This window comes from Theobroma cacao, chromosome 3 (genome assembly GCF_000208745.1).
Source record: "Theobroma cacao cultivar B97-61/B2 chromosome 3, Criollo_cocoa_genome_V2, whole genome shotgun sequence".
NCBI lineage: Eukaryota > Viridiplantae > Streptophyta > Magnoliopsida > Malvales > Malvaceae > Theobroma > Theobroma cacao.
The window spans coordinates 34,183,143-34,207,172 of NC_030852.1; the positions used below are offsets into that span (position 1 = coordinate 34,183,143).

Consider the following 24,030-nt stretch of genomic DNA (forward strand, 5'->3'; position numbering starts at 1 on the left):
TAAACTTTCAACTATCATCACCAGTCCCCCCTCACTGCTCAATTCCACATATTACTCACTGACTCACATTTCTGGCGCTTTCTACAGTATACTATTGGATTTTTTTTTTAATTTAAAAATCAATTTAATATTAAATGTTTTTCAAAAATATATTACATTTCCCTATCCTTGTTCTGGTCGAAAAACAAAAAGCACTGTACCAGGTTACTATGTCTCACTCTCTGGCATTCCATGAAATGGTCTTAATGTTTAGCCTTTGTAATGGAAAGTTTAATGGTTTTGAGAGTGAAAGCCTGGCCATTTTGATGGTAGGAGTTGGGAGTATTCGTGTTAGGAAACGGCAGCGTGTTGGACGTCATGCACGACAGAATTGATCTTGCAGAGACGCTACTGTCAGGGAGGGGGGAAGGTGCAGTGACGTTGTCATCGTTGTCAACGTTTGTCTGGACGTTAAAACTGTTTTTGAAAATGGCTGTCTTCATGTGACCCTTTTGGATTTTCAATTTTCTGTACATCCAATTAGCTTGAAGTTGATATGAAAGGCGAATTTATATCGAAATGTCCACTAGGTAAACGCCATTGATGCTGCTCTGTCCTTTTCTCATGGTTCCTGAGACTTTTAAACTTGTTTTCAATAGATAAGGTAAATTTGAAGTTCAAAATTTTCATCCTAAACTATTTGTAATAAATATGCATCATTATGGAAGGCACGCTTGCGCCTTGGTGACATTATATAGTTGTAAATTTTATATGGAGAAGAAGATCAAAGATTGCTGTCACTCTTTATGTTGGCTCAATTAGTATTCATGTCTGCAATGATGCTTATTTAATCACTATGGTCTATGGTATATTTAATCCTACAATTATAATATTTTATATTTTATAGAAAGATAATCGTCACGCCCTTTCGAAGTCATCCAATACATCAGGCAACATGAATGCATAATCTTGGAAAGATTTAATTAAATATACGGTTCAAAATAATTCAATATTTGTAGGTGCTGGCATGATTTATTCAAATAATTCTCACATAGATTTTAATCAAATAATAAAGAAATTACCCATGAATTATTCACATGTTTTAGGTTTCAAATATATAACAATGAGATAGTATTGTCATATGAGATTTATATCATAAAGTGTGAACCCATGTTTTTTTTATGATTGTTTGATTTACAAGGCATGTTCAAATTAGTTTGCTACCAATAAGATTTTCAGGACGGTGAAAGCTGGATGGTTTGTTCCGATGGGAAAATCAATTGCCTATATTTTGGGTTAGCCGTCCATATCTCGACCAGCTGCCCAGTTGGGCTCAGGGGGTTGGGGACCGTTTTGAGTTGGGCCCGACATAACAAACACTGGGACCACTGCTCCTGACACTGGGTAACAACCCCTAAAACTATACCCAATCCCACCACCTGTCCAACAACATTACAACCATGCACTTGAATTTGAATTAAGCCGGACCTAGATTTTTCATAAAATTTCTAAATTTGAATCCCAAAATTTTCTTTTAAATCGACATGTTACCTCTGAATTTCAGCTTAACTAGAATGTTCAATGATTTTGATCGGTCTTCTATTTTATCATAAGAGTCTAATTTTCTTGTATTATTATTTAATTATTAAGTAACTAAACCGGTTTTGATAACGATTAGTATCAATTATGGTTATAGCCTGATTGGTCGGCAATATATTAGCTTGTTAGTGGTTTTAGATTTATTTGGTTTTACGCCATTGGATTTTGAGTCTGAAAGTGATACATAAACTGGGTGGAAACATCAATGAGTTTGTTAGAAGGGCAAAAATTCATAAGCTGGAAAAAAATAAATAAATAAATTATTCTCTAAATGTTTGATAAATTCATTGGATTCATTCGTGGTTTACAAGCTTCAACACCACCAAACTTATGCTTGAAATTCAAATTAATCCCAATTTTCAAACTTAGTCCAACAACCAAATTAACCAAATTCATGTGCAATCAACCTACCATAGCTACAAATAATTAAATATAAGGTTTTACTTAACTGAAAAAAAAAAGTAAAATTAAATTTGGAAGACATTTTCACATTTAGATTAGTTGCTTGTAAAATATGGAAATTTCAATGTTTTGAGTTAGTGTTTGATTTCATTTTCAACATCACCGTAGTGATTTAATCTCCACTGCGATCTTATTACCACAGTAATTTTATAATAAGTGATTTAAAATTATCTTATTTGGTTATTAATTATTAATTAATGGAAAAATAATAATTTGAATATTGTATGGAGATAATAATTTGTAAAATATTAGAATATTATTTTTTGTATATAAGGTATAATTAAATGATTTAATTAATAAATATGAGAAATATATTTATCCATAGATAAATAAACTTCTAAAATATTAACTAAATAAAAATCTTTGGATGAATTAGAAAATGAAACTAAATCTATTATAATGATAATGAATTTGTTGAGAAAAAAAATTATAACATATGAAAAACAAGTAAGGTACTTTTGAATTTGGTACAAAGAATATTATATATATATATATATTAAGTGTAGATGTTTACTATATAAAAGTAATTACAATAATGTGAGAAATTAAGTTTTTTATTCACACATTAAAAGGATAATATTAATTATAATTAATTTTATAGATCATTTCACTTCGATGAAAAATTTGTTTATTTTTTCGGATGGAAAGATTATTCTTCAAGACATTAATTCAATCACTCTCATTGATTTTAGATCATTGTTGTGTAAAAAATATTAAATTTTAATCAAATACAGTGATTTTATTACGCGGTATAAATCATATAAGTATCAACGTAATCACCCTAGACAAACACAACCTAAACTTTTTTATTTTTGAAAAATGTGATCTAATTTGTATCTAAATTGATGGAAGAAGTTTAGTTCAAAATAAATGGTTAAAATACTCACTAAGTTTCTATATTCATATAATTTATTTAATTTAGTCAATATACTCAAAATCGAAGCAATTAGTCTATTTATTTTGGAAATTTTTTTAATTTAATTTCTCTCACTAATGACATTTAATTTTACCGTTAAAATAATGATATCATCATTAATATCGACATTGACGTTGTATATTTTAATGATGTAGCATGCCACGTGACATCAACTTGATGATATGACAATACCATGTGGCCTTAATATGATGACGTGACAATACTGCGTGGCATTGACTTGTTGATATGTCAATGTCATGTGGTAAATAAAAAAAAATCTTTAAACAAAATTTGTTGTGTCACGTTATAAGGATTAAATTGAACAAAAATATACAGTATAAGGACTAAATTGAACAAAATTGAGATGTTGAGGGTCTGAATTGAAAAAAATATTTGAAAAATATAAATCTTTAAGTAGATGGTAGATATACTTATTAATAAGTTAAATATTTAAGTGTAAAATATTTATTGTGTTAAAAAATATATATAAATATTTTCATATTTGATTATTTGATTGTGGAATCTGTACATTAATTTATTTTTTTTGTAAAAATTAAGTTTGAATTATCATTCTATAAAAAAGTTAAAAAAAATCATACCTAAAGTCAAATTTAGATGATTAACTTGCATTATGTTAGATGAGGAAGAGAGATATGAAGTTAACGATAATTATAAAAATAAGTATTCGTTATGACTTGCTTAATTTAGGCATGATAAACTCCTATTACAGTCATAGAATTTAAGTTACTTTACTCATTCAATTATTTATTTATATTTATATTTTTACTTTATTTGATATTTAAAGTTATATTATTTAGGTTGAAATTTTTTGGATTAAATACTACATTTATGGTTGATAGAGTTAAATATAATTGTAAATATTTATATAATTTTAATTTTTTTTTACAAAATTTTTGTAGATTTAAATCAATAATGTAAATTTAAATTTAGTAGAATTTGATTATGGTATTTGAATTTAAATAAAATCGTTTTATAAGAAACTTTGAGTAAATTTAAATAAAAGGTAAATTATGTAAGTATTAAATAATTACAAAAAATTTGATACTTGTAAATTGTGAAAATTGTAACTAAATAAACCTATTTTGCTTATTTTAGTTCAGCTCAAGTTAAAAATTAAGTCAAATAAATTTTTAATTTGTATACTATAGATAGAAAAAAAAATTATTTAGTATTTTTATATTATTTTATTTCAACATAATGCAAGTTATTCATATAAATTTGACTTTAGGTATGAATTTTTTTTTATAAAAAGAAAAATTAAACTTAATTTTTGCAGAGAAGATATATTATTGTACATATTTTAGAATCAAATAATCAAGTATGAAAATATTTATACATATTTTTTAGCACCATAAATCTTCTGTATTTAAATATTTGACTTATTAATAAGTATATCTATCATTTATTTAAAGATTTATATTTTCAAATATTATTTTCAATTTAGTCCCTTAATATTTCAATTTTGTTCAATTTAATTAATGTATTATATATTTTTGTTCAATTTAATATTTACGACGTGATACAAAAAAAATTTTAAAAATTTTTTTATCTGTCATGTAGCATTGAAATGTCAACATGTCAATGTCATGTCAATATTGCCACTCATTATATTAGGACCATGTGGCACTGTCACGTCATCAAGTTGGTGTCATGGAGCATACCACATCATTGTGTGGATATCACGTCATCAAAATATGTCACATCAACGTTGATATTATTTTTTAATGATAAAATTAGATATAGTTAGTGATAGAGACTAAACTGAAATAATTTTTAAAATTAAAAAATTAAATCACTTCAATTTTAAGTACATAAATTAAATTGAATAAAATATATAGATATAAAAACTTATGAGTATTTTGATTCAGAACAAACTTCAACACTACATGCTTTACGTCCTTGTTCCCGTCTAAGCTTTACACCCAATGAGTACATGGGCCTGAGGTCCAAGATTGTCCATACTTTTCAAATCCAAAAGCCCAAACAATTTCAACGTTCCAACTTCAAACGACGCCGTGCGGCATCAAATTTCCCAATCCTAAAACCTCTATCCCCTCCACACTAAAACCTCACTGCATCTCTCTTTCTCTCTCTACAATGGCTTTCAGGCTCCTCTCTCTCCCCACCTTTCTTTCTCCTCAACGCAACTATGTCTCTCTTAAAACACACCACCACCATCGCCATCGTCATTTCCCTTTCAAGCCTCTTCGCCTTCCCGCCATCGGCCCCGACGGAAAGTATTATCCTAGCCCCGACGACGATGACCCGCCCGAAGCCCCCGAAGACTCTATGCACGGGGTAGACAAGTTCCAGCAAATCCACCGCCAAGCCGCCCGGGCTCGCAAACTCCAGGAAGAAGATTTCAACAAGCACAAGTCAAATTACCTTTCTGCCATTGCTGACGTGGACGAAGACGTATTGAACAAAGAGAAAACGGGAAACGATGATGGGGACGATTTGTTCGGTGAGATTGATAAAGCCATTGCAATGAAACGGCAAGAGTTAGTTGAGCAAGGTTTGCTGCAACCAGCTCCGAAAAAAGAGGAAGCCTTTGATGATGAGCTGGGACCTGATGAAGTTGTTGACTTGGAAGAAATTGATAAATTACAAGCTTTGAATGTTGTTTCTGATTTGGATGATGGAGAAAATGAAGATTCAGATGAAGAAGATTCTTCCAAATTCGATGTCCGTATAAGTGATTCTGAAGGTAAAAAAGGAGAAAAAGATAAAGTTAATTTGTTGGATTCTTCTTTTGATTTAGATTTAGATAGTTTTGGAAAGAGTAAAGTTAGAATTGTGGAACCTAAGTTTAAAATGAGTTTAGCTGAGCTTTTAGATGAAAGTAAAGTGGTGCCCGTTTCGGTTTATGGGGATTTAGAGGTTGAGATAACAGGGATACAGCATGATTCAAGGGTGGTTAGTGCTGGGGATTTGTTCGTTTGTTGTGTTGGGAGGAGAACTGATGGACATTTGTATTTGAGTGAAGCTGATAAAAGAGGAGCTGTTGCCGTTGTAGCAAGTAAAGAGATTGATATTGAGGATACCTTGGGATGCAAGGCATTGGTCATTGTTGAGGATACTAATTCGGTTTTGCCTGTGTTAGCAGCATCTTTTTATAGGTACCCTTCAAAGAATATGGTAGTTATTGGGATCACTGGGACTAATGGTAAAACAACCACGTCTTATTTGATAAAAGGGATGTATGAGGCAATGGGTTTGAGGACTGGAATGCTAAGCTCGGTTGCTTATTATATACATGGTGATAATAAGTTGGAATCCCAAAATACGACCCCAGATGCTGTTTTGGTTCAGAATTTGATGGCTAAGATGTTGCATAATGGAACAGAGGCGGTTGTTATGGAGGCATCTTCTCATGGACTGGCTTTAGGGAGGTGTAATGAGGTTGATTTTGATATTGCGGTGTTTACTAATTTGACTAGGGATCATTTGGATTTTCATGGGACTGAGGAGGAGTATAGGGATGCTAAAGCAAAGTTGTTTGCAAGGATGGTCGATCCTGAGAGGCATAGGAAAGTTGTTAACATTGATGATGCGCAGGCACCTTTTTTTATTGCGCAAGGGAGCCCCAAAGTTCCTGTGGTGACCTTTGCAATGGAGAATAAGAATGCAGATGTTCATCCCCTGAAGTTTGAGCTGTCTTTATTTGAGACGCAGGTCTTGGTTAATACACCACATGGGATATTGGAGATTTCTTCAGGTTTGCTTGGAAGGCATAATATCTATAATATTCTTGCAGCTGTGGCTGTTGGGATTGCAGTTGGGGCACCCTTGGAGGACATTGTAAGAGGGATCGAAGAGGTTGATGCTGTTCCAGGTAGGTGTGAGTTAATAGATGAGGAGCAGGCGTTTGGAGTAATCGTGGACTATGCTCACACTCCTGATGCCCTTTCTAGGCTGCTTGATTCTGTAAGGGAGCTTGCACCAAAGAGGATTATTACTGGTATGCTTCTACTTATGGTTTTTCTTGAACTCCCTACTTCAAATGAAACGATACTTCCTCCAAATTGAACATCATTACCTGTTCTTTTCTTTTTTTCACTCCTTTTTTCTAACCAATTATATGTCTTTTCTATAGTTATTGGTTGTCCTGGGGAGAGTGACCGGGGGAAAAGACCAATGATGGCAAAAATATCAACTGATAAAAGTGAAGTGACGATTCTGACATCTGATAATCCAAAGAGTGAAGATCCATGTAAGTATAAGACAATGTCAAATCATCATGAGTTGCAACATTGGTTGCTTAGAAACATGTGGCTATTTACTTATATGTTTCATCTTCTTATCAGTGGACATCTTGGATGACATGTTAGCTGGCGTGGGGTGGACAATGCAGGAATATTTGAAATATGGAGAGAATGATTACTATCCACCTCTCCCAAATGGTCATCGACTTTTTCTGCATGATATTAGGCAGGTAGCTGTACGTTGTGCTGTTGCCATGGGTGAAGAAGGCGATATGGTTGTAAGTTATTTGAAACTTGGATGTGCTTTTTGAAGGGAATTGGTTAGCTTCTATTCCTAGTAATCTGGAAACCCACATCTTCATTACTATAGTTATATGCTTTTGCGAATGAATAGTTTTACAATTCTGGACCTTATGTAATTGCAGTTCTCACGCAACACAAAAGAGTTGCACATTACCTCATGTGTATAATTTGTTGAAAAGTTTAATTATTTATTTTGCACGGTTTCCTGTTGAACTTTAGAGTTTGGAGAATAACAATGTGAAAAGAATTTGTTGTTGTTTCCTCCCATCCCACTTCCTCCTTTCTGCTCTTTCCCCCTTTTGTTGGAGGGACGGGGGGTGGGTTACTTCAATGACGTTAGTCATCCCTTCTCTTGTCATGCATGCCAGCCTGCTAGGCTTGAATTTTCATGGGTTAACGTAGCCCATGTCTCTCCTTACTCATGCTCTGTTCTGCTTATAACTAGTTGATATGTATATTTGTATATTTGACACTAATTGTGTGATGCAGGTGATTGCTGGCAAAGGCCATGAAACATATCAGATTGAAGGTGACAAAAAAGAGTTCTTTGATGACCGTGAGGAATGCCGGGAAGCATTGCAATACGTTGATGAACTCCACCAAGCAGGAATTGATACCAGTGAATTCCCATGGCGGTGGGTTCATTCTCTATTAATTCTGCTTAATTATCGAAGAATTCTTCAGTTTTACCAATGTGGCTTGTCCAGATCAATTTCCTATGTGGAACTGCGTATCATGTTTGTGAATTATAAGGATCATATGTCTATGTCAATTATGATACCATTATACTCCTAGCAAAAGGAAATGGAAGAATGACTGCTATCGCATGGATTTATATTATAAAGCTGTAATTTCATGTTTCTTTCTTGCCTATTCTCTGCAGGTTGCCAGAGAGTCATTAATTTCCATGAGTGTGCAGATAGGTTGATGTTAGACTATGGCAGGGAATGGTACCTCTGGATCAAAATCCTGCATTTTGATCCTTTGACAATATTTTAACTGAAAAACATGAGGATGCTGCTGCTCTGGTGGAGGCACTCATATAAGCTGTTTGAGGGCATGGATTGATGGAGTCCTTAACTAAATAGAGAACAGTAAGAACTCCACCTTGCAATCTCATTAGTTTGTATGTAACTTTGTTGAAGTCTTATAGAATTCCTTTTGGATATAAATTTTGAGGTAGTCCTTTACTTTCTTTTCAATTATTGATCGCAATGCATTCAAAGCTGGAGGCTTGGCGGCAGGGAGTAGATTGTACTGTATGCTTAAAAGCAGAAGTGGTTCATTTCAGCTGTTTTAGTAGTAATTCTTAATTGTCTTGTTTCTTTTGTTCTCAAATAGGTTATTCTTGATGTAAATTCTTTTTGTCCAGGTTTTGCTAATTTTGATATCATTCCAAAAGGCTGCTCATAAAAATGGGCCCTGTAACAGATATGAAGGTACAATTTTTTTGTATGCCAAATGACTATGTTTCTGTGTGTATATGTAAAATCTTATTCTGAAATCTGATTGTGGAATGATAACAGATTCTGTTAACTGGATGTTGCACTTTTGAAATAGTATTACAGATTATTGTGGTGCAGCATGTGCTTGATTAGTCTGATGGAACAACCTCTAAAGTTGTTGGTTTCTTAATGATTTGATATTATTCTTGTTGCCAATCATGAAGAAAAAGTAATGAGTGCATAACAAGTTTAATGCAATTTAGATAATGCTATAGTTTGCTTCTCTTTGTGTAAGGATACTTAAGGCTGGTCCTTTGATTGTTAAAATAAAAAGACATGAACCCGAGGTTTCAATTTTGCGTTTCTTCCATTTTGGATGGAATATAGGCGCATCTGTACTGCACAACCAAGCAAAAATGTTGCTTTGAAAAAAAAAACCCTGAATGAGGAGCCAACTTGATATTTTGGTTACTTTTAGTGTTAGGGTTTAATCAGTTACGGTGAGTATCAGTTCAAGCATCTGCAAGCTATAGGCTTTTGTAGTCCACAAATGTATGGTAAGCATGATATTTTGTGAAAGGATTAGTCAAGCTTTTTGTTGAGGACCGATTTATCTGCTTTCTAAATTCTAAGAAAGGAAAACATTACCAGATATGTAGCGTAGGTTGGAATCATCTTGGCTCATACTATGCCGTAAGTTTTTTAAGTGTATTCGTTATCCCATTTATTCAGTTATATTGTTAGTATACAAGGACGGCATTGAGTTAATATGGCAAATAGTTGTGTCTAATTGTTGTAGATATGCATGAAGCTGCAAATTCTTGCAGTGGATCAAGGAGTTTCCAGTTCAGTCTCCAAGGACATTAATGCCATTTCAATGCCATTCTGCAAACTGTAGCTGGTACACTGCTGCTAAGCTGGAAAGCCTCTGAACCAAGATATACCGAACTCTTTCTATTTCAATCGTTGAAGGGTGGTGAAACTCAAAGGAAGCATATAGACAACATGCCGAGACTTAATGGCTAATTTGGTAACTCAAAATCATTATAACTAAGAATTTTATAGCCAAAAATGTCGAACAATCAAATTTTCATGGCTCCTTACCTTTTATTTCCCTTTTACGTTCAAAGCATCAACCATGTCATTCATTTTCCTGGTTTCGTGATGCTCATGCATCTTGTAGCGATTTATAAACCAGGTTAGTGTTTGAGGTTTCAAGCTGGATTGTCTGTCAATCAGGTTGTTTCAATTAATCGACAATCTAACATGTATCACGAATTTATGTTTTTAACTCAAAAGACATACTGATAATCAGAGGAAGGTTTTTATTTATAAAATCAAAATTTATCACGTAAAATTCGTGACACATAATTGTATTTAAAATTTTGTTGATTTTATTTGATTAATTGTAATTATTTTCTTTCTAAAATTTCAAGATGAATTTATTATTCATGAATCGTAAAATTTCAAGATATACTTAATTTTTGAACTTATAATCCATAGAACGCGTTTCCATAACTGAAGAAATTAATGCGTTTTTATAATAGAATCTTATTATTCATGAAATACAATTTCATAATTAAAAAAATTAAGTAGAATCTTATTATTCATGGAATACAATTTCATAATTAAAAAAATTAACGTGTTTTTAGAATTAAAAATGAATAATAAAATTATAAGTAGAAGATAATGAAAGGCAAATCCTCCTTGTTAATGGAAAATCCTTGCATACTTGATCAGAAAATTAAAAACGTTACCCGCCAATCATCATGAATAATAAGAGAAAAAACCCATTTATTGCACTCAAGAAACGTTGGTGTGAGTAAGAAAAGAAAAAAAATCTATTACATTACAGCTGGAACTTAAAGAGAGGTAAAAGCACCAAATAAGGCTAAAGAATTATAATGAATTTTACATGGTAGGCAAATCAAAGACAAAACAGAAAGTTTGGTGGAAAGTGAATACAGGAAAAAGCCAACTGGTGCTCCGATTTTGATGGCCTAAAAGGTTAATAAATGCAGTGTTTAATACTATATATTAAGTAATGCTGGTAAACCCAAGTGTTCAAAGAACTAAAGCTCGAGCAATCATCCATCAGACCAGCTTTTTGGAAAAAAGGGGTGGAAGGGAAAGACGATTACCCCATAACTCTCTCTGCCATAACTTCACCCAACTCACTGACTCCGTCGTTTATTTTTTTTTCTCTTTTCCTCTGCAACATGAGACAGCAAGAGAAGGACAAGTGTATAATTTCTTTCCTTTCAGAGCGGGACGTATGGACATAAATGCAGAGAGAGAGAGAGAGAGGCGCTCTAGTAAGTTGTAAGACATGGAGTTTGACTATGATGATTGATGATGAGCGAAAAGGGATCCTCCTGGTTTGAGTCTGTGTTGTCGACTGATGCATGGTGAGGAAAGTTCTTCTCTTCTGAACAGAACTACAGAAAAATGATTGGTTTTTCTCTTGTTTTGGAATTCTTTTGATCATGTATCTCGTTCCTGAGGTGAACCTCAGCCTAAGAATTTGACTTTACTAGCTTTTTGATTTGTTGTGACTTGTTCTAGTTCTTTGACTGTTTCATGGCTATCTGTAGTACCTCTGGTCATATTTCTGGGTCTATGAGACCGTAATACAAGAAATCTCTTTTATTAGGTTCTGAAATATAAACGTCAATTCTTTTTCATTACTGATTGATAACACTCTTTTGTAGATGCTCAGATCATGTTCTTCAGGGGCTTAGTGGTTTTGAATCTTTTTATATTGCATCCACAAGTAGTTTGTGGTGCAACTTTATGTTTTTTTTGGCTTTTATTCGGTCGGACGGTATAAGTTTGAGGCTTCTGCATTTCAAAGACTCACTTGATTGTTTGTAGGTGTTTATGTAGGAATTGGAATTTGATTTAGTCTTCTAGGAACTGAAATGATCCTTGCTTTAACATCTCGGTTCCATTTTGTTCTCTGTGTATTGGGTCCAATTGTTCATCCTTTTGGACCTTTCTCAATTATGTTCCTGCTAGAATTAGAATAAAGGGAATCTGTCAAAGTTCATTCAGTTCCATTTTTTCACTCATATAATCCTATGATTGATTTTATTGAACTTATTTCCCACCCCCATCTTTGTTTTCCCCTGGTTTAGTGGATTGTCATATACTTTTGGTCAGGCAATACTTATGGTGGGTGTTAAACAATATTTGCCCTTTAATTCACTCTCATTGATCTTGGGCTGTTCTTTGCTATGCCACAGGGTGGGTGCAGCTAATGTATTATATAGTTTGCTCCTACTTTGCACTATTAACTTGTGAAAGAGTGTTATGCTGGAAGGAGTAGATTTGATCTTGAGATAAGCAGCACTTCTAGTGTCCAACAGCTATCATACTTCTAGCAATGTCCTGTGACATTGATGACAAGTGGGGCTCATTGTCGATTTATTTGATATAAGTGGGGCTAATTGGTGATCTAAAATTTTCTGAGTCATTATATGGTCCTAAGTTTTTGCAAAGGTCAGGTTCAAGTGATGGCCCCAGCAGAAATGGGAGAACTTGAATTTCAGCGACGTTGGGAGTACAGGAGGAGAGACAATGACTTTGATTCTTCATGCGATGATTCAAAATCAAGTAGCGAGCCACTTCGCAGAAGGCATAAGCTGGTATCAAGCTTGATCTCCGTAGGTGATCATCGAACTAGTGGACTTAAGCAGAAGGACAACGACAATCCTGGAACAGGGGATCAAATCAATGTTGGGAAAGCAAAGACACGGAAAGCCAGGAATATAAGCAACAATTTGCAGAACAGTAAAAGGAAGAGGGGTTCTCCGAAAGAATTTGATTTACAGAAGGGTGATACAAGGGCTCATGATCCTGTTCCTTTGGATGATGTTAAGAACTTCATGGAGTCTTTATTAGAGGATCTTAAAGTTACTAGAGAGAACTTATTGAAATGGTTGATGGAGGAAATGCAAAAGTTGGTGGCAGATGATACTACTCCAGAGCCAAAAAGGAGAAAACGTGGTCATAGAGGGAAAAAGGTCCAGTTGCAGCCAACAAAAAAATCTAAGAAAGTTCAAGATCAACATGAAAAAACCGCCAAGGAGAGCATGCAAGTCCAGCATCCAAATAACTTCGAGGAAAGTATCCAAGTCCAACACCATAATAACTTTCAGGAAACAGTCCTTGCACAACAGCAAAACAACTTTCAGGTGAATGTGATGCAGCTTCAAGAGGAGGAGAATATTAACTGGCAGCATCAGAATGACTTCAAATATGGCATGAGATCTCAGAACTGCAATAATAGATCTTTAGTAAGACTTCCTAAAAGTAGTAATGCTGCTGATTCTACTGATTGCTTCAATGCATTAGGAGATGGAGTTGACTCTGGACAGGTAACTAAGGTCATTACTTCATCAAAGAAGAACAAAGGAGATAGCTTGTCAATATCTGCAAAGTTAAATCTTCAAACAAGTTGTGCTGACCAAGATGTTCAATTGCAGAGTCATAAGAGCGTTGTGTTGGCAATAGAAGCTCAAAAGAGGAAGGGTGGATCTTTGGAGAGGAGTCTGAAAAGCAAGAAGACTGTTGATTGCAGCAGTCACTATCAAGTACCTGAAGATCAAGGTGGTCATGGCCAAGCCATGAGAACTGCAGTAGCCACTGAAAAGACCAACGGGGAAATGTTGGGATCATCTGTTGTTCAAAATTTTCTATCTAGTCCCTCAGGTCAGGCACCTTCTTCAATGTATTTAACGTTACCCACTGTCCTAACTGAGCCCATTGTCGCTCCCATTGTTGCTAATCACGGGCTTGATGCTTCATTATGCGACTATATTCTACCAAGAGTTGCTGAGAAGAAAAGAGGTGTGAACTCAGAAAGAATGAATCAAATTCTGGAAGCAAGTTGTACTCAAGGATCATTTCCAGTTGTACATCCAGAAGAAAGAATTCAAAGCTTTGCACCAATGGGATCCAGAAACACGGGTTGCGTTAATCAGAACAGCACCCCAACTTCAGGTATTGGGAATGGATATCCTGTCCCACTTCACCAGGGTATAGATGTTGGTTTAAGCATTCCAAGACAAGCTCATGCAGGATATCTTTCACAGGACAATGACAAAACACTGGCTTTGAGGATGAATGGAGGAGCAATCAGATTTCCTGGGGGAACCTATAATCTGTCAGAACACCCTGCTGCCAACAATTGTCATTTCCATTCAACTTATCAATCCGACAGTGGACTTACGTTGTGTCAACTCCAAAACATTAAAGATGGTCATCTTTTCCCGAAGTAGTGCATCAGCAGGAATTAAGCCTCTTAAGGAAAACTATTCTAGGCAAACAGGTCTCAATCCCAAGTTGTTTCTAGATTGTCTGGTCTGTTTTTTCCTTTTCTTTCCTTTTCAATCTTTATAACCCCGAATTAGTGTTCTTTGATTGTTTTCCATCTGATTCTGTTTTAAAAAATGGATGGAAGTTAGTTTCATTCTTCAAAAAACACTGTGCATTTGCCAACTAAAAGAAAATGGGCAGAGATTTAAGGTCCAATGTGCGGAATCATAATTCCTACCCTTGCTTGATGCCTCAAGAAATTCTAATTGTGCAGCAAAGGGGTTTGGATTGTTGGGTCCTTTAAAATCTTTCACGTCTGATTAATGGAGTCAAGTTGACTGTGGCACGTGACAAAAGGCCTAAATCCTGTTGAAAAGAGAGTTCAATGTTGTTAACAGTGAACAGATTCCCTTAGCATTCAACTGTACCCACCTTGGAGGATAAGGGAAAGCCTAATGGGTCAAGAATGCTTGATGAAAGAGTTTAAAACCTAATGAAACCAAAGCCACACTTTGATCAGAAGGCAGGGCATATGCAATTGGATTGGTGAATATATCAGAAATTAAAGGGAAAGAATCCTTCATTAAAGAGTTGCTTGATATGTTTTGTTGAATTGGGAATTCATTACTGATCAACTAGCCGATGATACCTCTTTAATGTATTCCATTGAATGTGGATGGAATTGCTATTGCTGTTAGTTTCATTAAAGCATGAAATTCCATGATATATCTGATTCTCTCCTCACTTAAAAAAAAAAAATCTTATCTGTCTGCCATAAGTGAAAGATATGATTTAACAGAGGATCTTCGTCGCTTCCTCCTTTTGTTGGACGCTTTATAGGATGGAAACTAGACAATGACATCCCACCAAATTTACGATTGTTTTCAGTTTAATAACCACAAACCTGTCCATCTTTCAAACCCTTTGTCGAAAGCATTACAACACTAATCATCATCAAATGAGAAGATGATTAAAATCTCAAAGTTTAAAGATTGGTATAATTATCCAAAGAATTCTAGGCAAATTGTCGGCACCTCGAACAGCCATGGTCTTCGACGATGGGCACATGCGGCAGTTCATTTGGGGTACATAACCACATGCATGGTCCAACAAGAAACAACATAAAACACGTCTTGAGATCGTTTTGATGTCGAAGCCATGAAAGCAAAACGACAAGCGAACATGGAGGAAAAAGTTTGTGCACAGCCCCAACTGTGATTCTACTATTACCACTTGAAAGTGACGACCCTCTTCTTATTTCTTGTTTGGTCGACGGGTTTTGCTTCTTTCTGAAAAATCATTGTCGTCAATGTGGGTTGATTCCTACAGGAACTTTTAGCACTGGATTGATTGGCTAATCTCACCAAGAAAGAAAAAAGAAAAGGAGAGAGAGAAAATTCATTGCTTATAATTCTTATGTGATTGAGGCCTAAACCTAGCAAACCAAGAATCTTTCTTCTGCCATTGAAAGTAAAGTCTAAAAAGGAAAAAGGAAGAAAGGAAAATTCTCCCAATAATGGATTAACACTTGCTCTTGAAGGTTGGGCCTAAAAGGGTTCTATGATTACCTTACTTTTTCTTAATTGAAATATTTAGGATGGGTGTGAATCATTTTTGCACAAATTCTCATATCTAAAACAACTTTATATGGTCAAATATTCAATGGGTACTATTCATATTGTAAATTTGTTTTTTCATATTTTTGTTACAAATTCTCATAAAATATTGTCAATATAATTAGAATTTAGACACAAAGATACTTTCTTAAACCAAAATTTAAGTACAGATTTTTTTTTTTCCAAAATTGGGTGATAATAATCCAAAAGCCTTTTTTACCCTTTTCTTGATGATGGCTATGAATATGATTCCTTCACAATCCCAAATCACAACCGACTTCCCTTGTCCTGAGGAAGAGCAAATGTGCAAGAAACTCTCGTGACGGTGTAAAGGGGAGTGACATGACAATACTAAAAGACAATAGGCAATCATTCATACAAACAACTGAAAGATTAATAGCATCCTTCATTCCCGTCGACGTTTCTTACCGCGGTTTTCCAACCATGCGGACACGTACGGAATCGGGAATCCCCCCTCCACCGGCCACAACCATTTTAATTATTTACCTCCATAAAAGATTAATATTGATAATTTATATAATTTATTTTGTGAACAAAACTTCAACCCAATAATAAAATGTTGGGCAATGGTCTCCAAAGCTTTTACTCTACTAAAAATCATTTTTAAAAAGAGAAAAGAATTGCCAATTGCTTAGTAAAAGGGTAAACGACGTCGGACTGGTGACTTCAGCAGGCATGCAGTTAGGTGGCCTTTGAGGCCGTGACGGTTGCTTTCATTTTCTTATCTCACTTCCTTCCAAAACCAGTAGATCCATTGCTCATTTATTGTTTCCATTTATTAACAACCACAACTCCAGTACTGCTACTCATTATTTTGTTTTTTTTATTTATTGGATCTTGAATTTAATCAGTAGTAAGAACAGAACAAAAACCAAAAGCAAACATCTTGTCTGATGCCTAGAAATAAGGGAACTTCAAAGGGTCCCTGAAGAAGGAGAATTGGGAGTAGGAGGATAACCCCGTCAATGGATTTGCGGAGTCTTTGCAGAGTAATCTTTGTAACAGCTCTGATTTCACTTGTCTGTCAGCCATGTTCTGTCACCGCCGGTGATATAGTACACGACGACGATTCAGCTCCCAAGAAGCCCGGTTGTGAGAACGACTTCGTTCTGGTAAGCAGTCGAATCTTATTTCTTTCCTTCTACCACTTCTTGTTTCTTTGTTTTCTCAACTTGGTTTGCTTAAATTTTTGGTTTTGATTCCTTTTTTCTTGAATTGGTAGTGGTAAGCACTTAAATTTTGTTTCTTTTCGCTCTAGTGTTCAGAAGAAATGGAATTTGGAAGTCTTGAAGTGGGCGTTTTGGATGTTGATTTTCTATAATTTAATTTCTTAAAGACTCAAATTTGTGTATAAACTAAACTAGCTTTAGTCTGGTGAATTGTACTATATCAGTATATTGTATAGCATTTCGTTCTTATCTTAAGTTGCTGGGCGAGCCCTGTTTTTTTTTTTGCTGCAATTTTAATTTGGTGATTTTTATGCAGTTATTTTCTCCTTCTACTTTCTATGTGTCTTCTTGGTATTATATTCCTAGATTGATATTAACTGTTTGTCTTAGTGGTTAGTTTATAAAAATTTTTGAAGTTGGAGTGAGAAATCGTGATAATAGCTATTTACTTTCATTGCTCATATAGGATTTCCTGCCCTTTCTGTCATATTGTTTCTCCTTCAATTTAGGACTCTCCACGTTGTTGGAGTAAACTTGTTCTCAATATTGATTTGCATGGCTGTTGTATCTTGTTGATTTTATCATCGTTTTTGTTTCATCTATAGAGTTTAATCTTCAATTCTCTTGACTTTGTTAGGTCAAAGTTCAAACTTGGGTTAATGGCATAGAGGATGCTGAGTTTGTCGGTGTAGGTGCCAGATTCGGTACTACCATAGTGTCAAAGGAGAAAAATGCCAACCAAAGACGCCTTATTCTTTCTGACCCTCGTGATTGTTGTAGTCCCCCAAAGAATAAGGTTTGTTATTTGGACTATCGGTATACTCTTATATTTATGTATGTCCATGCACAACAAGAAAGTGTAGTAGACTAAGACCAATCAATAACTTCAATTTTGTTAGCTTGCTAATGATGTCATTATGGTGGACCGAGGCAACTGCAAATTCACAACCAAGGCAAATAATGCAGAGGCGGCTCATGCTTCAGCTGTCCTCATTATAAATAATCAGAAAGGTAATTAATGTTTTTGGTTGTTATTTGATGGTGTGTTAACTAGTTGGGGTTTTTGAATGCATTGTTGATAAATAATCAGAGTGGTATTGTTACATTAACTGGAATAGGAATGGTTTTTCATTATTGCTCTGAATTTTACCCTTTTGGATTGCCATGAACAAGTATGAGATTGGCAGTGTTCAGTTTTCAATTGTTGTTGAATAAATAGTTTGACCTAGAAAGACAACATATTGGAGCACATTGTTATTCTTCTCCTGCAGAACTCTACAAGATGGTATGTGAGCCTGATGAAACAGATCTAGATATACAAATACCTGCTGTCATGCTCCCACAAGATGCTGGTGCAAGCTTGGAGAAAATGTTGACAAGTAATGCATCAGGTATGTTCTACTCTAATATTTGTTTTACTTAATTTTGTCACCAGCATACATGATGTCTTTCTAAATGCTTTGCGCTTTTGCAGTGTTGGTACAGCTTTACTCTCCAAAGCGACCGCTAGTTGACATAGCCGAAGTGTTTCTATGGTTGATGGCAGTTGGTACCATATTGTGTGCTTCGTATTGGTCTGCATGGAATGCAAGAGAAGCTGCTATCGAACAGGACAAACTATTAAAGGTCACATGCAGTAAATTTTGCATATTGCCCCATGCAGCATGTATAGAGTTGTGTCTTTCTGTTTACAGCTATGTTATGCTTATTAATGGATAGACCTTATCTCATCAATGCAGGATGCCTTGGATGAAATTCCCGATACCAGTCATGTAGCTTCTGGTGGTATTGTGGACATTAACACTACATCAGCTGTCTTATTTGTTGTTGTTGCTTCTTGTTTCTTGGTTATGCTTTACAAGCTTATGTCATATTGGTTTGTTGAGATCTTGGTGGTTCTTTTCTGCATAGGTGGTGTGGAGGTACAACTTCCTTTTATGTCTGGTTCCCAGTTATTATTCATCTATGCATGCAAGCATACGCTGCTTCACTTAATTCATGTTATTGATTTGCATGCACAAAATGTTTCTATGAATATTACCAAATTTTGTCTCATGTGTTCCAGATATTTCAATAAAGTATTGGCATGTAACTCTAAAGTTTCATGTATGTGCAGGGCCTTCAAACTTGCTTGGTTGCTTTATTGTCAAGGTATTCATGTATTTCTTAGTATGAACTCAGTATGTTATGGGAAGTTTGCATTTAAACACCCGCCAAGTCTTCATGTCCACTTTTGTTAATTGATTCTTGTATATTCACTGTGGGTCATGTTTTGTTATATTGTCTGCATGATATAGAGCGGATGGTGATAAGTGATAACCATCAAAGTATTATGAGCTGTTGAATAAAATGATTTAGTTTGAAAACTATTTTGTTGATAATTGCACCAACTGTCATCAATAGATGAAAAAAATGGTCACACTTTGTTGCTATGGATGTCCATGCATTTTGTTTCTTTTGCCTAGATAAATACCCGTCTCTGTGTTTTACATCCTTCATTAATTAAGGGGATTGACTTGTCTTTTCAATGTTGTGAACAAATATTTATGTCTCAGGTGGTTCAAGCATGCTGGAGAATCATATATAAAAGTCCCTTTCTTCGGAGCTCTCTCATATCTCACATTGGCTGTTTCGCCTTTCTGCATAGCATTTGCTGTTGTTTGGGCTGTTTACCGCAATGTTTCCTTTGCTTGGATAGGTCAAGATATACTAGTAAGGATATACTTTCTTATTGTTTTATTTAACATATTTCAAGATTATATAAGTTCCATTATTGTAAAGTATTACTAATCCCTTTTTTTGTTATCCATTTTTTCCACTTTCACTTGGTGATGTGCTAAATTTTGGGTTCTGGCTAATGGCTGGCAACCATCAATAAGAGGCAAGCTAATTGGATCCATGAGTCATGTTGTGAATACAATAGCTATGTGCTTCAATAATAGAATGTGCCTATCTTTATACACCATGCACACCCTATCTTATTGAGCAACAATTTTTCTTTCCTATTAATGAAAAAGAGTGAGTTTAAGATAAGTTAATGTTTCAATTAATAGATGACAACCCTTTTTTTTCTTCCGGATGCATGATAGACAATTTCTCTTTATTTTTTTTTTATGAAGCTACGGCTTCGCTAGGATATTCAATATAAATAGTGGATTTAGAATGCTCTAATTGGTCAGTGATGGAACTATCTTAGGTGTCATGTATTGCAATATCAAATTAATGAGTATAGATTACAACCACCATTTATTTGGATGGATATGAGACATATGGCTTAGTCCAAATTCATGTACGTCTCTCCCTTTCTATATTTTCTTTTTTTGGACAAGATGCTGATGCAAGATTTAGATGTCAGATGTCAACATATAATTTGTTTTCTTCTCAGGGAATTGCACTGATAATCACAGTTCTGCAAATTGTCCATGTACCTAATCTTAAGGTAATGTTTCAAATTTATTTGTTCGATCTCGTTATGTTTTAGACTTGTAGGGACTTTCTTAGGTTTCTTAAATTTGAGCTCTGGAATGTCCAAAATAATCAAATGTGGAATATTTCTGACAAATACTACAATTTCTGGGGAACAGGTTGTTATTGTGACATAATTCTGGTTGGTTTGTGAATCAGGTGGGAACAGTTCTACTCAGTTGTGCCTTCTTATATGACATCTTTTGGGTGTTTGTTTCTAAGAAGTTGTTCCATGAAAGTGTGATGATTGTGGTAAGTAATCCAGCTTATCCAACTCTAGCCCATAAGCTATATCAGAACTAGAAGGTTTAGAATATTAGTATTATTCTAAATTTGAAGGCTAGAAAGTAATACTGAATTACTGATTGCTTGTGTCTATTTTCATAGGTAGCTCGGGGTGATAAAAGTGGAGAGGATGGCATTCCAATGCTACTGAAGATCCCACGAATGTTTGATCCATGGGGTGGTTATAGCATAATAGGATTTGGTGACATCCTCTTACCTGGATTACTGATAGCATTTTCACTCAGGTTAGAACTTTGCAGTCTTCATTTGCAAAATAGACTTCTATTCCTGTCACTGGTCTGTGCATGCAAACTTATCCATTGATGTTCTTACCTTTCTTTTCAGAGAAAATGTCCTTTCATGCTTTTTCAAACATTGTGTTTTCTTTCCATGTTGGACTGTTTTTGTTCAAATATTCAACTGTTTCATAAGGAGATTTTCTATTTGGGATAGTGGCTCTTAAGGGGTTGTTATTCACTTTTTAATCAGAGAAGAGAGAGCTATTTTTTTTACTATTTGAGTAATAAATTGGTAATTAAGAAGACATTTAAATCAAGCATATTTTTGGCAGAAAAATGGTGCTACTATAATATATATAGCATATCAAGAAAAGTAGTGCAATCTCCACTGATGCATTATCTTTGAATATTTCATGTTTCAGGAAGCAAATTAAATCTAACTGGTTGTAAGAATATGAATATCATGTACATTGTCTCACCAAAGGATTGTTGAAATATTGATTTATCCCTTCCTCTCATACTTTTTTGGCCATTGAATTCTCAAATCGTTGCTAATTTATCTGCTTAGAACTCACTTGAGCCACTTGTGGCTACAGGTATGATTGGCTGGCAAACAAGACTCTTCGAGCTGGATATTTCTTGTGGGCAATGTTTGCTTATGGGTTAGGTAAGAGATGGTAAAGAAATCATGTTGGTCCCCAAAACAAAACGAACCATAGTTTTCTTGTAACAGTGACTGAAAAACAGTGTGTTTGTTGATAAATGAATAAAAGAAAACTTCACAAAATTTCCTTCAATTTTGTTGCCATTCCCATCATTTACCTGGGTTTTACAAGTGACAGTTTTCTACTCCTTTCTAACCCATGGCAGGTCTTCTCATTACATACGTGGCACTAAATTTGATGGATGGACATGGTCAACCAGCGCTCCTTTACATTGTCCCTTTTACACTTGGTAATTTTTGTTACTACAAGCAATTTTGTTCTTTCTGTATTTTTTTTTTGGGGGCGTCTGGGTGGGGGGGCAATCCAGGTGGATGAGTTGAAACTTGAAAGCCATGGTCCTGTTACTGTCAGCTGACAAAATATTCACACCCCTTGAAACAGGAACCTTTTTGACCCTGGGAAGAAAGAGGGGTGATCTACGAGTTCTCTGGACAAGAGGAGAACCAGAAAGACCCTGCCCCCATATCCAACTCGAACACCTACACAGTGAAGAGTTGAGCGAAGAAAAGTAAGACCCCGTTTTTGTAATTATATTGTAGAGTTTGTGGTGTGTGGCTTATCACTGAAAACCTACTGTAGCAAGCTAGCACAAATCTTGTTGCCCTTTGAAGCTAGACAGGGCATGTTATCATGTAAAAATAGTATGTCTCATTCCACAGAGGAAAAAGAGAAAGAGTAGTGTGCATTTGATAAGCTTCAAAGAATTGGTTCCGGAAAACACTTTTTATCTTTCAGCCCACCGTCTGCTTCATTTTGCTATAAGCATTTCCATCTGCAATTTTTAGATTGAGAAAAAGCGGAAGATGGAAATGAAAAATAGTGGAATTTGAAGAGAATTAGAGTAAGAAATATGGTTCTTTCTAAATTTTCCATTACTTTCTCATGTGGCTAAGATTAAATAAAATTAAGTAAAGCTAAGGAGGAATGGGATAAGCATGTATAATTCCAGGCTGGCCTGCTGCAGTGCTGAGATTGGGTTCCTTGATTGATAAACTCTCATCCCTAAAATGTATTTTAGAGTAATTTTCTTCTTGATCTTCTGGAATTGGAATGAAGCTTGAAGGGATCAGAATCAGCGTTTTCTGAAATATTCCAAGGGAGTCAACATCAGCAAGAAAGAAACTTTTATTCTGTGGAAGCAAATATCAGTAATATCTTGAAAAGCATGAGGCCAGCTCAACCATAACAGAGCACCAACGTTTGAATTTCAGAGATATGAGTTCCTAAAATGCTTAAAATCAATGATTGGTCCTTTTTTTTTAACCTTCATGGAACAAGATTGCTTCAATAATGTGCACGTGAACTTGAGCTGAAATCATGGAATGGAGGAGAAAACATGTCAAAGCCAGAAACTTCAATGATCAAAATGCATATTCTCATATCAGAATGCATCAATCACATATTAATTGTCACCCTTAATCTTTATCAAAGAAAGAGGTACTATCAAAATTGCCGATTATGGGGGGATTTTGCATGAGAAATTAAAAAAAAAAAAAAAAAAAGAAAGAAAGTTGCGTTTTCATGAAGGGAAGAAGCAAGCCAGTTCATAATATTCCCAAAACACATACTCTATTCTACCAAGGTCTGGCATGATAATATGTTTTGCAGTCAAAGCAACCACTACGTGGTTGCCACGTGTTCCCTAGACACCCACTTGCGACCCTGTTTGTCAAGTGTCAAAGAAAAAGGGGCTGGTTGGTGAGGATGATTAGGTGTCTAATACTACTAGAAAGCTCCTGATTTGAAAGCTTTGGAAACCTTTTCTTCTTTTCGAAATATTTTCTTTTTATTTTACATTATTTTTTCTGTAATGGGTAGTTTGGTTTAAGTTGGCAAGGGCCTTGCCAATTTGGTGGGGGGGTGGAGCGGGGGCGCTAATTGGCTAAGAACCTGCAGGGTGTGGGGCAAAGGCAGCATGTGAGGGTATCCCATGCTTCTGAGTTGTCTAGCATGATAGGTTTGCTCCTTCTCTCATATAAAGTTAAAAGAAGAAAGGGTCACCATGTTGAGGATCTGCCCTCAATTCCTCACCAGCCACCAGGGAAAAAAAAAAAAGATTTGAAATGAAAGGTATGCCACATGTGGTCCACAGTCTAAACTCTATGTTCTGGTTTGTTATCATGCTAGGTCATGGAATATAGTTAAATATAAAAAGATTAAGGATAAGAAAGTTGAGAGTCCATGCCTATCATTTAACAAGACGTGAGCTGTCTGCTCCAGGACACCAGAGTTTGAAGGAATGCGCGCCGTATTATTAAGCC

The 24,030-nt window shown here is 35.1% G+C and overlaps 3 protein-coding genes across 6 annotated transcripts; all 3 read left to right on the forward strand.

Annotated features, from left to right (window-relative positions):
• Positions 5,035–10,078, forward strand: LOC18606533 (UDP-N-acetylmuramoyl-L-alanyl-D-glutamate--2,6-diaminopimelate ligase). 3 transcript variants are annotated; one of them, XM_018117166.1, is made up of 8 exons: positions 5,035–6,938; positions 7,074–7,190; positions 7,285–7,460; positions 7,975–8,120; positions 8,369–8,579; positions 8,858–8,924; positions 9,564–9,623; positions 9,730–10,078. In XM_018117166.1, exons 1-5 carry the CDS (start codon positions 5,075–5,077, stop codon positions 8,385–8,387), a joined length of 2,322 nt encoding a protein of 773 aa, XP_017972655.1. In that variant the 5' UTR covers positions 5,035–5,074; the 3' UTR covers positions 8,388–8,579; positions 8,858–8,924; positions 9,564–9,623; positions 9,730–10,078. The 3 variants fall into 3 exon arrangements, with proteins under 3 accessions (XP_017972655.1, XP_007040261.2, XP_017972654.1); XM_007040199.2 differs by lacking the exon at positions 9,564–9,623; XM_018117165.1 differs by lacking the exons at positions 9,564–9,623; positions 9,730–10,078 and having other exon boundaries at positions 8,858–9,067.
• On the forward strand, positions 10,963–14,663 carry LOC18606534. Of its 2 annotated transcripts, XM_018117168.1 has the most exons (3): positions 10,964–11,338; positions 12,176–13,309; positions 13,418–14,663. In XM_018117168.1, exons 2-3 carry the CDS (start codon positions 12,410–12,412, stop codon positions 14,210–14,212), a joined length of 1,695 nt encoding a protein of 564 aa, XP_017972657.1. In that variant the 5' UTR covers positions 10,964–11,338; positions 12,176–12,409; the 3' UTR covers positions 14,213–14,663. The 2 variants fall into 2 exon arrangements, with proteins under 2 accessions (XP_017972656.1, XP_017972657.1); XM_018117167.1 differs by having other exon boundaries at positions 10,963–11,338; positions 12,176–14,663.
• LOC18606535 (signal peptide peptidase-like 2) lies at positions 16,641–22,503 on the forward strand. The gene is made up of 14 exons (XM_007040202.2): positions 16,641–16,998; positions 17,693–17,851; positions 17,955–18,066; positions 18,327–18,446; positions 18,530–18,681; positions 18,795–18,977; positions 19,172–19,206; positions 19,611–19,767; positions 20,441–20,494; positions 20,680–20,772; positions 20,908–21,050; positions 21,641–21,711; positions 21,915–21,998; positions 22,151–22,503. Exons 1-14 carry the CDS (start codon positions 16,852–16,854, stop codon positions 22,279–22,281), a joined length of 1,641 nt encoding a protein of 546 aa, XP_007040264.1. The 5' UTR covers positions 16,641–16,851; the 3' UTR covers positions 22,282–22,503.